Below are 16,671 nucleotides of genomic sequence, written 5' to 3' on the forward strand. Positions count from 1 at the left end.
TGTATAACATTTTTAAGCCATTAGCTTGATTTATAAAACATTAGTTAACAATTTTGCCACACATTTACTCCCAAATTCATTCCAAATTATTGCATTCTACATTTGTTTACCCAAATGAGGTTAATTAACATTGGTGATGTGGCAGAAACGATAAATAACTGAAACTAAAAATGAAACCATTGGTTCATAAAAAAACCCTTTTAAGGAAAAGACTGACATTTTTATGTGGTAGTTTTTGAAGGCTTTCTTCAATCATCCAACAGTTCTAGAGAAAAAAATATGCATATAGGCTGAGTTATATTTAAGCAGAATTTTTTCCCACAAAATTCATACTATCCCCTTAGGAGTAGATGCATTATAAATCATAATATACCATAAAACTTAAAGATACGCTGACACATTTTTCCAACTTGTGGTTTACTGCTGCAATGGACCTGAATTTAATGCTACTTTGAGAGAGCTCTCAAGGGATTTTCTAGTGAAAAATCTTCTCCACAGTATTCAAATCTAATCCATATTGTGCCTATCACTGCAGTACCTAAGTAGCTAATACAAGGATTTCAGATTTCATCTGGGTCAGGATATGGCAGAGGGGATTTCTGCTGCATCTGTCTAGCTGGGGCTGTGAATTTACAGGTCATCACTTCAGGAGGAGGCTACAGATATTCCATAGGAAGGAGAGAGAACAGCACCAGCTGCCCATGACTCCAGCTCTGCTCCAAAAAGGCTGCTGCAAACACAGAATTGCAGTCTGTTTCTGAGTTGTAGTAACCCGATTTTAAAATAGTTCTGATTTCCCGAGGTGGAAAATACGAGTGTGTGTCCTTGTCCTCCCTACCCACACTAGAACAAATTTACACCTTTGACTCCCTTTTCATGCTTCTTGGATGCAATGCTGGGCTGGAATGCTTTTGTGGGCAGATCAAGCAGGACTCTCCTTGCTCTGTGGTGCTGTGTTCTTGGCAGGATCCACAGCCTCACATGCCAAGCAGGTGCATTGGGGGGAGAGGATCATGGTGGGGGAGAAAGAGAGCCCCTGACTTTCCCCAGGCTGGCTGCTGGCACAGGCTGACTGCCTCTGGCAGAGGATCTCCTTACACAGGTGTGTCCCCCACAAATGGGCTCTCCCCTGATGCAAAGTTTGCTCCTGAAATGGTGCTGCTGCTGCCCAGCAGCCCTCTCTTCAGCCTACCTATATCCAGGCCAGTTTATTAATTTGATACACAATTTCAAATCACACACATGATTTAGGAACTTGGAGGAAACTAGGAGAAATATCCTGTTTTTCTCAAGGAGTTATACCCCCCCCCCCCCCCCCCCACTACAGCTGTCCTCCACTGTCCTCTCCGGAGCCAACAGGCTGCCACAGCACCATTGACCACAGTGGCATTCTTTTAACTCTTGTGGCAATTGTCAGTGATCTCAGCTGAGGCAGGATCTCCTCCTTCAGGGGTCCTGCCATGCAGTGTCAGCACTGACATAAGGATCTTGCTGTAGTGGAGAGTATAGCACCCTGGCACATGTGGTTCTCTTCCTGTGCAGCCTCTTCCCCATACTGGCTGTATTGAATCATACTCAATTCTGTCTTCAAGATACTCAGGAAAGCCTGAAACAAGACTTCCTGCTGGCTTTTGCATGAAACCCATGTTTACTCTTTTGTGTTTTTTGTAGAACTGGAATGAAGAAGGAAATAAATACCCATAGAGAATGACATCTATCCAAAACTGGCAAAAAAACCCCAAACCAAACAAAAAAACCCCAAAAAAACCGAAAAACCCACAAAAAAAAAAAACCCCCAAAACAAAAACAAAACAACAACAAAACAAACAAACAAAAACAAAAAACAAACAAGAAAAACCCCCAAAAAATCCCACAAAACCAAAAAAAAAAAAAAAAACCAACAAAAAAAATCCCAGTGTTGTTTATGGGAAAAAATGTTTCAGGAAAATGAAAAAAAGTTTCACAGGCTCACATACTTGGGTGGCTTTTATAATTTAAATTTTTTTCCTCCTCACAGAAAATTTGACTGTGGCCTTCTAAATGCCTTTTTTGAGAGTGAGCAACCAGATTTCCCCCGTCTCTCACTTTTGTCATAGCTGTCCCCAGGGAAAGCTAAAAAGAGGAGAAGCCCCTGTCACTGAATAACTTCACTCTCCTCACCAGCCTACAAAGTTCTCTGCTTTTCCCTGCTTTTCACAGTGAGAAAATAAATTTGATGAGAGCAGTCTAGGTAGGGAGCCTTCATTTTGGTTTTTCTGAAAGGAAATGGAAATTTTTGTAGAAATTGCAATATTCCTGTGGAAAATATTGCTGAAGGAAAATTTCTGATCATTGCTAGCTCTGTGCCAAATCTTTTTCTTGTCTGAGGATCAGTATGCTGAATACTTCCTTATGTAAAACAATATTTTTCTTAATAAGGTGTCACAAACAATGATAAAGATATTTAAAATTGCTTGGGGGAAAAATGTTGAAAAAAAATAAACACTTCATCACTTTTTCATCACTTCATTTTTGCCATAAGAAGTGATTGCACTGTTTTTCTTCTTATCTAAAAGGGATAATCTAAAGCAAACTGAAGGCAGTTTAATTTTCTACTTTGCACGGGGCAATATCTCAAAGAGTCAATGTTGAACAGTATTTCCTGTTTCTTTATAAAGGTGATGAACCAAGAGAATCTTAAGCAATGTTTTCAATTTCCAGAAGAAGATTCAGAGGGTTTTTTTGTACTACAAAAAAAATTTTGTTGTTTATTGCATAATTTCCAATCATATTACACATTATCAAATTGTTTTATGTAATTTTTCAGGGTTTTTTATGGTAGGAAATGTCATATTGAGTATTTTCTCTCTGTTATGATGGTAGGTATTAGTCTTCTGGACTGCCATATTTCTGTTTTATACAATTACATTGGATAACCTAATTCTCTATATGGAGATTAAAGTGTTGTTTTTGGTGTTCTTGAATGTTTCCTTCTACGAAATCCTACTTTGTGGATTTTAAGTTCAGAGCACATCTTACTGACTATAAATGGAAATAAAAATAAAAATGTAATAGTGTTTAATGTATGCCAAAACAGGGGGCCAGTCAGAGCTGGGTTAAAGGAACACAAAACCTTCCTTAATGCAGCTTCCTATTGACACACTGGTGTAAAAGAGAGAAGAAAAATAAAAAATGAGTACTTACAAATTGGTTCAATCTGAAGTCATACCTACTTAAATAATTGCCTTGTATTTCTCAAGTTAATAAATGGCACCACTACAGGGTAAAGGTTATGTCAGTGACCTATAATGCTTGGTCTCTGTGTAGAGTAGTTTCATATGTAGATTTGATTAAGGAAATTCAGTTTAGCTAAAACTTGAAAATCAGCATGAGTTGAGAAATAAATGTATGCATACTAACCTATAAAATAATGTTACTAAGAATATTGATGAAATAATGATAAATATTTTTTTCATGCTTACTTGGAAGCGATTTACAAATCTGGGAATAGTTCTGCACTAAACTGTCCCAAGCTAAACTAGACAGCAATTGAACCCCTCCTAGCCTAGGATTGCAACAAGACTGCTTCAGTGAGTTAATGAAAATAATGGGAAAAGATAGGAAGAACAGATGCCAAAGCAATTGAAATATTGCTACATTAAGCTAGAGAAATGGTCATCCTTTCCCAAGACAGTGGATACTCATAATTTCTGCTAAATTTCTCATGCTGAGAGTTGATGCGTTACTGTGTTTTCATATCTTGGATACATAGCCTATTCACCAAGGGAAAAATAGAGCTGTTGAACCAGCAAAATGGCAATGTAATAAAATATCTGTAAATTAGTAGATTTTGGAAGTAACCATATGGGTCTTTTGTTCATAATGGCATTAAGAGACAAACATCTTAAAAGTGTAAGCAAGGAGAATTAGCAAAAGAGTTTTTGTGGCATATGTTTGTATAGTAATTCCACTTTTGTGGGGAATCATTTGTTAGTGGAGCTTCAGTTGTGTTAAGGATTATGTGCTTTTCCATTTGCAAGATGTAGACAGTGTAGGCAAGTTATGGACTCTGTTTCACTGTCAGTTGTGTTTGTTCCTGCAGAAGGCTGATTGTGTTAGACTGGGTAAGGAGGTGGCACATTTTAAGGTCCCTGATTTGATACTTTTGTTCACATAGTAGCAGTGAAAAAATACCCTTCCTCCCTTCTTGTCTTAACGTCTCAGCCTGTATATCATTTTGTAATCTGAGATAGTCAGGGCAGATACTAACATATTGCTTTGGGCACACTACTCTGTAACTCAGATGAAATCTTGCTTTAAGCAAAACCAGATACAGCATTTTCTCACAATTCTAGTATCCTGTCCTAAAAGAGTCTGAATCTCTGTAGTTGAGAGTTTCCGTCTCAAAACTTTCACAGTATTCTTTTATTGCTACCATGGGTTTTTGTGTCAGTCCTTCTCCTCCTAATCAGCTTTCTATCTTATTTAATACTTGCTGTTTTCTTATGGATTATTTTAATGCTTGCTCATGAGAGCTATTAGAGAATGAATTTTCTTGATGGTTGCTACTTTTTAGGCATCAAAACCTGGTGAATTTTCCTTAATACAAGCCTAAGAGCTTCTGACAAGGATAAGTGTAAGATGAGCTTTTCAGGCAGTTGTAGTGTGTGTGTGTGTGTAAGTATAACACAGTACAGTGAAAGATGGATGAATGCCCAACAGTGAGTTCCATTTCTATTATAAAAGTAAAGGTGTTTATAAATTCACAATTCAATTCCATTTTCATTTACTATGATGACAATTGAATGTAAATATTATTTTTCTTTGTGAACCTGGGGCTAAGTCAAAATGCATATTGTGCTGGTTGCTTCCCAACAGTGGAAGAAATAGAACTGTGGGCAATGGGTTTATAATAAACAGTGAAACTGTTTGTTTATGACAAATGCATAAAATATTTTTTTCTCTGAAAATGGAGAATAATTATATAGCTGATTGCTTCAAGTGTGTTTAAAAAAAAAGCTGGCTTTTGATTGTGTTTTCCCTGGGCTGTCTTCTCACCTTGTTAAGCTTAATTTTCTGTTTGTGTATTACTGTTTCTTTCCCCTGTCTACTCATGCATCTGTTGCAATAACATAGGCAGAGAAATCTCACCGCTGACTATGCCTCATATGTCTCTGTTTTGGGTGGAAGCTGCTCTCATTTCAGTGTTCTGGACCCATGAAGGAGTTAAATTATCTATTAAGTTTCTTCCTGAATACAGGTAGACTACACCGCTAGGTTTAACCTGGCTCATGTTATTATACCTGTTCTTCTCATGTCACAAAAGTATAATGTTGCTCTTTTCAGGTTCTCTATAAACAAAAACATGATGCTGAGAAAGGATTTTCAGACTATGCACGTATGAGGGAACCTCCAGATGTTAAACATGCCATGGAAGTCAGTAAACACCAGAGTGATGTAAGTACTCTCCCATCTGAAATGAGTGTGCTTGTTTTGGGTAGATACATCTGCTAGAGCTTACTGAAATGAATTGGGCATGGAATATTTCCATATTTCCTTAGTTGCTATTTTTTATAAATTATTTGCGCTGAAGTAATTTAGGACATGGTGTGTGTATAAAATGTGCTATGAGTAACAGTATATGAATTTTATTCTGAATGCAGTGGAAAAGGATAGTTACTGTTTATCAATAGTAACTAAGTGCTATCACTTTGAAATAAAATTGCAGGCACAGGTTTTCTGAATTCACTTGTAGCTACTTTTGAAGTGCATTCTTTGTTTAAATGAACACCAGTGTTGTTTCAGTGTCCTCACCTGCCAGTACTTGGGCAGTTCTTCAGGGGTGCTGTGTAGAGGAGACAAGTGAGCTGTTTCTGCCCTGCTCTTGCACTCTTTTATGCATATGGATAAGTTTGTTCTTATCTCCTGAATATGTATCAAGTGAATTTTCCAAAGAATTTAATAGCCTAATAAATGATTTATTTTAAAGAATTTGAGCTGTAGTGTTCAGTTTGATGCCTGCACTGGTTTATATCATTTGACCAAAGTATTTATTCTTGTGGTTTTATTTAGATAACTTACAAATAAATAGGAGTACTTAGCAATATTTTGAAAGTTGATTGCTTTTTTTTTCAGCTGCTTGTTAGCTTCCTGAAGTTCTGAAGGCTTTCACAATATCAAAACCTAATAATGGTATTTATATTTCTTATTAGAATCAGGTCATGTTTGATTTCGTGGTCAAGCTAGCAAATACTAGCTCAATGCATCATTGCTTGGGGCAGAAATGCTGCCCAGATTAGTCTTGAATGATACAGACACAACCTTGAAGAAAAATTTATGTTAGTTTTAGGTTTTGTAAAACTTCCTTGTCAGAAAAACAAATTTTAGGAGAAGATTGGTTAAAATAGTGATGCCATTTTAAGGGGTACATGAAGCTTTTTAAGAATAGCAGATGCGTAACCTTAAAAGTTATGATCCAGTTCCATTCTTGTTTAGGTAACCAAATCAATTGAGGCAGACATGTCATTTTACGACACTTTTTTATTAGATAAATGGGATATTTATTTGCTGCTAACAATGTAGAAAACATAGCTTGGATGTTAATTTCAAATTATCTTAAATTTACCCCATCTTCTCCTACTAACAGTGCAACAAACACTCTAAGGTTATGAGGGCTGAAAACTAAATGTCAGTGCTAGATGTATGTCTGTGTGCAGAATCTTGACAGCTGGCTGCTGATTAAAAGGCTGCTGGAAAACTTCAGGGAAGCATTATGTTTGAAGAATAATTTTTTTCTGCTGCTGGGAAATACCTGCAATGGAATTCCCAGCAGTAATTTGCAACCTGTCTTGATTACAGAATTCCCTCTTCCTGTCAAACACTGTCCATTTCTGCTGTTGGAAGCATCAGGGTGTCACGCTGACAGAGCCTAGAGCTGGGAATGTGAATGCCTTTCCCCAGAAGCAAGAGGTTTTTTATTTACCTAGCAGTAGGCATGATGGTGAACTGCTAGGGAAGGAAATAACGCTGGAAAGATGTGAATCCCTCTCAGAGAAGGGACTAGGAGGCACTAGGAGGAATATGAGACAAGTTCCTGTAGCAAATTCATCATACTCGGAGTGTTAGTATGCTAGTGCAAAACCTATTCCCCTTCTACAGCTGTATATCACCTGCTAATAGAATTAAGGAGAGCAGGTTACAGATGTGAGGATAAATGAAATGCAGTTGTTTCATCTTTCACCCCTAAAACAAGCAAAAAAAAAAAAAAGAAAAGGAAATGAAGGAAAGCATGGGAGGGTAGGATGTTTTGATAAATGAGAACTTTTAACAGCATGTTAGAAATAATGAAAAAATATGGGGGAAATTATTTTCAGCCTGAGCAAACTTCAAAAAATCAAATAAGTCATCCAAATGCAACACAAAACTCTAACCAGTTAGTTTAATGTGTTTAAGAACAGATTCTTTCTGGTTGCTCATGAGTAGCTGCAGTGCAATGGACAAATACGTATCACACATAGGGGAGCAAGTTATGTAAATCTGGTTATTGCTCAGCAGAAGCACACATCTCTTGTGGGTAATATTTGGGCATCATGGTGCATAGCTGAGGATTTCTTCTTTTGGAAGTACAGGTTTAATTAAGAACCATGTGAATTTTCATCTCAGAGTCAGAACATGGAACAGCCAGCATCCCAAATGTGGAGCATTTATCTTTCCACACTATTTCAGGGTATCTGTGTAATCACAGCTTTGAAAGTGCAGAGAAAAAGAAAGGAAACTACTGGGCAGCTAGAAGGACAAAGCTCTTTTATCCACCATTCAGCACAGTTTACCTGTGGGAGCAGAATACATGTTTACCTACAATGCTCTGCCAACTCAATTCAACCTTTACATAGAGGGTTTGCATCTAAGAGGATTAGGATGTGTTTAAGACTATTTACACAGCCTTTAAATAAAGCTGACATTTATACTTAACTCTGTGAAATGTCCAGTTTCCTTTAAAAATTAAAACTGTATTCAGCTCACCATACATTTGTGCTGACATTTTGAAACTGTCAAGTGCTGTAGGCCTTCACACCACTTTGAATATCATTAACATTCTGGGCATGTTTATAGACATCATTAATATGTTTGGGCAGAAACTGGGTAACAGGGAAATACTGTAAAAACTCCTGAACACTGTGATCATGTCTAATAAAATAATTTTTCTCTTTTTCATACTTAGTCTGAAGAAAATTGCTCTCAAATGAACACAACTAACTTTTCTAATGACAGGAAATATAGTTTAAAAAGAATTTACATACTACATAATGCTTGAAGGCAAGCATGTTTATCCAAACCAGAGTACTTTTCTCTATAAATTGTGTTTGTGTTTTGTGAAGTGAATGTTAATGATGTGACTTTGGCACACAAAGTCATTTTCAGAAAAGTGAAGCAGGGACCATCAGCCTACTTTTTCTGTGCTGAGCTGATCAGTTAACTCATCTGGAAGTTTCCAAACCTGGGACCAAAACTAAGCGGTGGTCTTAAAACAGTGTCATGTCACGTTTTTGCTTTATGTGTATCTGAGTACCATGTGAATGGAAGGATGTAGTTGAATGGTGAAATGACATGACAGCTACATTTCTAAAGCAAAGAAAGCATTTGCTATGTTGGGTCCATGTGGAAGCTGCATGCAGCATTCGATGAAGGTACTCAAAGCTGTGCATCATGATTTTGTCTGTTCCATGACCTGGTCCATCCTTGGGCATTTTGAATACGAAAACAATGTTAATATTTGTACAGCAGTTTAAATGTTCTGCTTTGTTGAAAGGACTGATTCTCCTCACAACATTACATCGTATGAAATAAGGATGTGATCTTCTGATTTTACAAATAAGAAAACTGCAATACACTCATCTATGGACATTTAAAAGGCAGTTTGCACATCTGATTTTAAGGCCCTGGTATCTTTTATCTACAAAGAGTGCTTTTTTAGAAATATTAGTTGACAGCTGGGCAAACTTCTGATATGTATATATTCACTTTCCACTCCACATGAGGTCAATAATGATATATTTTATGTTTCACTCACCATCTAAATTTGAATATTTAAGATGTCTATATTGTCTTAGGAGTAAGTTGTTTTTCATTTTCAGGGTATAGGGCAGTCACTGTCACACACACAAAAAACTACATTCTTTCTGATAAGACCAAATCAGCAGATCCTAAAGTGAATGTGCTTAAACATCATCAGTAACATACCCAAATGTTAATGTTTGTTTTGGGGCAGATCATGGTAAATTCAGGCTTCTTCTGTCTCTCTGTTCAGCATCTGTGTTAGAAAAATCACCATTCACTGACAAACTTTCTGCTGACAGTGGTTGTCAACAGCAGGTCCCCCTGGACCACTTCCAACTGGTGCTGAAAATGATGTTTACTCCTGGTGTAATTGGGACCAATCAATTTTAAGGCCCATTACTGGAAAGGATGACTGCATCAATCTGTAATGGGCCAGAAATGTGTTTGTCTCTTTTACACAAGCCGGAAAGCAGTTTTCAACATCATTTGAGCAGGAATTAGAAAAGCTGTTGCCAATGATGATTGTCACCAGCTAGTCATTTTCTTAGTGTTGATGGACCCCAAAGTGTAGATGAGAGGAAAGAGGGCAGAGACACAGCTGACAGGCCATTAGTTAGTGGCCTTAACAGCTCTTAGAAAATGCTAATCAGGGACAAACAGTAAGAGACAAATTCTTGTGCCGACAGGTGTGCCCAATTTCTCGCTGAATCCTTAAGAGGGCAAAATGTGTCCATAGATGCTTGTGCATATTTGAGTAATTTATTATGTATTTTTGGGCTAGTTTGGTGTTGGAATAAATGAGAAGATAAAAGATTTCAAGAAAGGCCTGAATCTCTTAAACCCAGGTTTGCTTGGCTCACCATGTAGAAGTTTCTGTTTGTTGATTGACAGTCTGAGATGTTTTGCAGCATTGTTAGAAATCTGTTTACTTTATGGCACTGAAGTGCATTCCACTGGTATTCATGTAAGGGGAAGCATCTTGCAGACCCCGCTGGAGTAACTAGATCAGCAAGTTTATCCTCAGTGGACCTTATGCATTTTATAAGTGCTCGAGGTTTGGCCTTTTAAAATCAGTTCGGTAATTATGAGCAGGCCCTGAATATTCTCCATGCTTTGCAAAAACCAGTTGCAATTCACATTTGAGTATGTGAGTATGTAATCACATTTGGGATTAAAGATGAGAAATTATTTTGTTCCAGTTATAGCTTCACAATAATATTCAACAATGTAACCACTTTTTATTGTAATTTCAAACTGGGTAGAAACCCACTTTAAATTTAGTTAGTATCTGTAATTTACTGTTTTCAGCTTCAAAACTCAAGATGGTACATTTTTTTTCCTTTTTAGTTGCTCCTTCTTCCTTGCTTGCATTTCCCACTGGTTGGCCATAACTCTCCATCTAGATCTTTCACTACTGCTCTAAAATTGTTATCTCAATTACTTTTCCTATGCAAGATTCAGCTGGAACAATTTTTTTGTATACTGAGGTCCTCGTGAAGTGGAGCAATTCTTGAGCCTTTGCTGATTGTTTTTTTGGTAGAGCCTGAGCAACCCTTTGAAGTGAAGATTGAGTAAGGAAATTGTGTAATGCCTGGAAATTCCAGTCAGGGTATGAGCCTTTTGGCTGAACCAGCTCAGGACAAAAGATGGCTTCTTCTCTGGGTGCTTCTGCTGATTCCTTTTTTTTGTTGCTTTTCCCATCTCATGCGCTTCTTCACTTTCCATCTTCTGATGCCCATGGGTGCACGCACCAAGCTGGTTGCTTTGCCCTGTCTACATCTGTTCCCCTGCTCTTTCAGAATAGCTCTGGTTTTACTGTTCTAACATAGCACTATTAAAAAAAAAAATCACTAGATGGAACAGAATAGCAGCTGTGTAATAGAGGCCAGCAGAGTGTCCCAATGGGAGAGGGTCAGCATCCAGGGATTGAGGTTATTCAGGAAATGGGAAACATATTTTTTCTTTCTTTGGCCTACCTCTGACAAACTACTGTTCTGCTGCATAACATTTTTATTCTCACTGGAGTATGACAAGCTGCAGAATGGAGCAAATATATATTGCAGACATTTGTAAAATGCTAGATGACTTTCCCTCAGACATAAGTAATAGGTATACTGGTTTAGGTGCAGGAAGAATAATAATTCACTCAGGGAAAGATATAGCAATTGGCCTTGCATCTAATATAATTGGAAATGGTGAAATATAAAGGACTGTCACTGTCTTATTTCTCCCCCCCTTCCTTTCCCTGAAATTAACCACAATCCATTATTTCATGTACTATATGATCATGTCATTTGGGAGCAATAAGTGACCACATTTCCTCAACTTTATCACCACTGTTCTTGATTCTCTGATGTTAAATTCACTACATTCCTAATTTCTATTTTGAGCACATATGCTGGCCCTTAATTTGCAATTTACATGGATCATAGGGTGCTATTCAGAAACCTGTTTCTGCTGCCTTTGTGGTTTTCACCTCACCTCATGTGGTCATTAGGATGAACAGCATATAATTAGCTAAATTCATGTAAAGTCCTGAATTGCAAATGCTTCTCTATACCTCTAGTTTCTTAAAAATTAGAGAAAATCTAAACATAACTAAAACAAAAGTTCCAGTGATTTACACCAGCTGGAAGAATCAACTTTTGTTTTGTATGTATGTGATAATTTGGGCTGAATGCATCAAACCTATTTATTTGTTTTTTTTATTAGTGATTACACTAGTGTGTCATGGCAGATTAAAAATTATATGTTCTATTTGTGGGCAGGCAGCCAACAGTGAAGCCTGTTTAGCTTGTCTGCTTAGCTGAAGCCATATGGACACAAAATTACTTTCCTGTTGCATGTAAGATATTTGCCAAAAAGTGAATTTTTTTCCTTTTCTTTTTACAATACCATTTCTATGAAGTATATTTGTCACTGACTACTGCAGTTTATGAGTTTGTTGCATTGTACCCAGAGTGAAACTTTACATTGGAAGTAGGAGCAGAGGTTACAATAAGAAACTTCAAGCTGAGAACTTTCTTGCTGATGAAATACTATCTTGAGAGGTTGATTAACTTTGTGAAGCAACAAAAGAAAATCTAAAAGATTTCCCAGTAAAGGATGAAATATTCTTTTACTTTCTATTTCCTCTAAACTTTATGTTCTCCAACTTCTGCCTGAAACTTCAATTTGTCAGACACTTTTGAATGCCAGGGACAGAATGTCATTAAGAATAATTCAGTAAGACAGCCCTTAGAAATTGGCTTAGATTGGCACATGTGCTAGGGCAGGAAGAAGTGGACAAACCTTGAAGAGGGAAAACCAGGATAACTTATGGAGCTCTATGATGTCCCTGAGATCCGTGCTGCTCCTGTGCTTGCTTTGCTAAATGGGGAATGTTTGGACTCTCCTGTCTGTGGTTGAGCCTTCTGGCCAAAGGTTTCTGAGCCCATTCATTTTGGTTGTGACTTTGCACAAACAGAAAGAGTCAGTTGTGTACTCAACATGCTGGAACACTCAGCCTTCTTGTTCCCGTGATTGTGCAAAGGAGCAAGTAAGCGGCGTTGTGGGGATGCTGGAGTGGAGTTGTATCATTGAATTCCATACGAGCTACATGTCTGTCTAGTACTGACAAAGAAACTCATTATGACAGAATTACATTTCTCTTCAGTGTAGCTGCAATCTGCTTAGCTGCAGTACTCAGTATCAGAAGAGGAGCTAATTTATATTAAAAATGGGTACAACATAGTAAAAAAAGACCCCTATGCTCTTAAAAGTCCTGTGAAATTTTATGGTAAAACCTAATATTTGTGTCTTTGCAATGCTTTTAATTTTCCACTGTTCTTCTAAGCAAAACCAGTTTTCTTTTTCAAATTGTATTTTATGCATCTGAATTTCTTCCTTATCATGTTGCCTTGTGTGTGGGTCTTACCTTACAGTCCCTGTCAAGCAGAACTCTGTTGGAATAAATTAGGTGGAGTTCTCTTTAGTTTGATGTCTGATTTGACCAGCCATTCAAAGCTTATATGTAGACTTCAAACTTTATTGTTTATTTTAAACAGAACTATGTTTTCTTTGACAGGTATCTTATAAGAAGGATGTGCAAGATACTCATAGGTACACTGAAGTGCTGAACAGACCAGACATAAAGAAGGCAACTGAGATAACAAAGATAATAAGTGATGTATGTTCTCCTTTTACTCTCTTTCTATTTTTTAGATATGTTTTTTTTTTTTCCCAATTTTGATCAGATTTTTTTTAGAATGCTACTGGAATTCTCAGATGTTTTGAACAGAAAATGTGCACCCCCAAATCTGCTAGGGAGATTTGATTAAATGAAATCCAAACATAACTAAAACAAACCAGTCTTGCCCTGCAGGCTAGAAAGCTATGGTTTTCTCCTTTTTAGGTGTTGACAGTATGATCTTTGAAATTATTGGTAATTGATGTAAGGACAACATGAAAATTGTTAAAGTTGGTTTTGTTTCACGTTTATTTGTGATAACCATTCTCAAGATAAGTCATGTGCTTGTATGCTGTGCTGCACTTCAGAAGACATCCCAAACCTTTTTTTACCTTGGTATAAGAGAAACTGGCGTCTCAGGATACCCCTTCCTTTTCCCATCTCATCCAGGAGTGACAGGAAAATGTAATTCCCTTCTGTCCTTCCAAGAGCTGTTCAGATGCTGCTTCTTTCATGGGGGCTCTCCTCCCTGAACTCCCCTCTCAAATTCTTTTCCCTTCCACTGTGGCCTCGGCTAACAGACAGGTGAAGGAGCACTTTAAGAAGCAGCAGTGTGTGATGCAGTTCAGTATTGTATTGTAGACAAGACAAACAATATATATACTTAAAGCCCTGAGTCAAGTTTTTAAGTAGTTAATTAAATGTGAGACTGACTAGGCACATTTGGAGAGACAGATTTAAGAGATTGAAATTCACCTTTCAATATTCAAGATTTTTTGAAAACCAAGAACTTCTACTAAGTGTTCTACAGCATTCAAATTTACTAATAGCTGTTCAAGTGCTCTTAGAATTAGAGTGGCTTTGGGACTTTTATTTCTTCCAGTCTATTCTTATGACGTGTCCTTGCTGATTCACAGCGCTTGAGTAATGCAAGAAGCCTGTTCTAGGCAATGGGTAATTTAGGTTGTGGCATTGCAAAGCACCTATTGTTGATTCATCTGTGTTTTTTTCTGATGCATTGTGGGGAAAAATCGCAGCAGTTTGCATGGCAGGCAGTTCAGCTGCAGAGATCAGGTAACATTAACCTTGCGGGACTAATTCAGCTCTGTGACACCAGCGCAGTCTCACTGACATCCAGCGAGACCGCAGTGCTAAAACCGAGAGCGGAATTTGACCTCACAGTTCAAAAAAGTTGCCCCTCAGACTAGTTTTATTTCAAGACTACTTTCAGCTGCTGCAAATCATCTTGGGTTAACTGTAGACCCTGTCATAAGAAATGCTGAGCCACTGTGACTCATTCTGCCTTGATAGGGAGGACAGTATTTCTCTGGCTGAAGCTGTGCATTTGGTTAAAATTGAGTTTTGTGAATGCTGCACATTGTGTTTTACAATTAATAAATATTATATTGTTAAGGACCTGAACCCTGAGAAGGGCTTTACACAGAGCTGATGAGAACAGTAGTTAACTCAGACCACTATTTTAAGCTTTGATGCTTAAAAGCTAGTAGAAATTTTATCATTTCTCTTGATAAAACAAACCCAAACAAATTATTAGTGATTCTTATCCCCTCCCTCCAATTTTTTTTTTTTTTTTAATTTTCAAGGCGAAGTACAAGAAAGGAAGGGGAGAGCTGAATAAGGAGTCTGCTGTACTTGGAAGACCTGATTTTGAACATGCTAAAGGAGTTTCAAAACTTTTAAGCCAAGTAAGGTTCTCCATTGTTTTACGATATATCTCATTCCTAGCAATGCAAAGAAATACTTAGATTTTTAGATGATTATCTCTAATGGCCTTGAAGATTATGTTCTCAAACTTTTCATTTAACATTGCAATGACTGGTAAATTTTGGATTCTTAGGAAACCAAATACACATTTTGAAGCAAAAATATGATGAACTTTGACTACAACTTTTCTCTTGTGGACATGGTGTATATTTATACAGATTTTCTAGGATTCCTAAAATATTAACTGTATGTAATTTAGAGGCAAATTTTGCTCCTCATTCAGTTTGAGTGGAACCTTACCCTGTGATTAATCCCACCGAAGTAACTGAGGTCTTTTGTGTAGCTGCTTGCTAATGTGAGTAATGGGATCTGAATTTGGCCTGACATGTAAACCACCCGCCTTCCTTCCCCCTGAAACTGAACCTTTTATGTACTACTGTTATATATTAACCTAAGAAAAAAAAAGTCCTTAACTAAAAAGAAATCTGAAATAGAAATATTCCTTCTTCTTCTTAGTAATTTTCTACTCATAAGATGTACACGTAAGATCTCTACTACAGATCATCTTGACATTGTGAGAACAGATTTTTCATTCCTGATCTGTTTTTTGGGGTTTTTTTCCTTTCCCCCTCCCTTTTTTGTCTGAAGTAGTTCTTTAACAGTGCCTTGCATAATCCTTGCTAGTAATCCTGTCCAGCTACCCTTGGTGCTTTTGAAAACCCAGGAACTGCCCTCCTGTAAGAGGAGGATAGTGCCCTTTGATTGAAGAAGGCTGTGTCAGCCTTCTCAGAGCCAAAAAACCTCTCAAGTGTAAATAGTGTATATTCCAAGACTGTCTCAATATCAGTGATATGTAAAAAATACCTGTGATTTGGCCAGATACTAAATGTCTTCCCTAGAACTAGCATAAAATGAGAATAATGTGTCATAGAGAAGAAGCTGAAAAACAGTGCAGTGTCTGCAGGAGGTAGAGCTCCTTTTGCTGTTATCCTTAGATACCTGCTGCATTCACACCATTGTAAACTCTGAAGTATTACACAAGGATAAAAAGAAGGAAATAAATATTTTTTATTGCTTTGTTGGTGATGTGCCCAGAATCAAAATGCGTTTGTGTTTTTCAAATAGATTTCTGTCTTCTATTTTATAGTGGATCATATTCTCATTTCTCTGCTGATGGGCAAGTCTGCTAAGAGATTATTTTGTGTTTAGCATTGTGCAGGCTTGGAAGTCAGCCTGTACTTTCTAGCAAGAGCCACTGTGATGCTGCTCAGACCTGAGTGTCACTTACAGGAAATGGGACTGTCATTTAGCAAACATGTTCAATGGTTTTTAAACGGGTCTATATCCAAATTTAGTGTGTAATGTCCTTTATATCTACTCAATGGCTGCCTACACACTCCTGTCCTTGCAGCTCACTCCTTTGAGCTTGCAGCTGCCTGTTTTTGCCAATGAGACCAAGCTGTAACCTTTTCCAATAGCCCTCTCCATCTTCCCAAGCCTGGTACCCATGAGATTGTGGCCAACAATCACAAGTGAAAAATATCAGCTGGATCATGGGGTCCTGCAGGCTGCTGAGCCAGCTACGTGGAAGTCTTCATCAATGCACATTTTATCTCATTTTTATTAGATGTGCTTTTTATCTTGGACAATGCAAGCTGCATCTGCAAATGCTTTATAATAGGGCCTCTTCATTGCCAGGAACTGGGATGGCAGCAGTTCTAGTTGAGATCTTCTGTGGAAGG

General features: G+C 37.5%; 2 protein-coding genes across 5 annotated transcripts in view; both read left to right on the top strand.

Annotated features, from left to right (window-relative positions):
• LOC128935191 (LIM zinc-binding domain-containing Nebulette) overlaps positions 1-16,671 on the top strand; it is a 247,603-nt gene that overhangs the window by 165,614 nt on the left and 65,318 nt on the right. The gene's annotated exons all lie outside the window — the stretch shown is intronic.
• Positions 1-16,671, top strand: part of LOC128935190 (nebulette-like) — a 92,298-nt gene that overhangs the window by 49,464 nt on the left and 26,163 nt on the right. For all 3 annotated transcript variants that reach the window (XM_054273312.1, XM_054273314.1, XM_054273315.1), the window contains 3 exons: positions 5,326-5,436; positions 13,103-13,204; positions 14,809-14,910. In XM_054273312.1, the coding sequence (XP_054129287.1) occupies positions 5,326-5,436; positions 13,103-13,204; positions 14,809-14,910 (315 nt within the window). The remainder of the gene's footprint in view (positions 1-5,325; positions 5,437-13,102; positions 13,205-14,808; positions 14,911-16,671) is intronic.

This window comes from Melozone crissalis, unplaced genomic scaffold (assembly GCF_028551555.1).
Source record: "Melozone crissalis strain CALT ecotype California unplaced genomic scaffold, PUWL_Pcris_2 ptg000016l_1, whole genome shotgun sequence".
Lineage (NCBI taxonomy): Eukaryota > Metazoa > Chordata > Aves > Passeriformes > Passerellidae > Melozone > Melozone crissalis.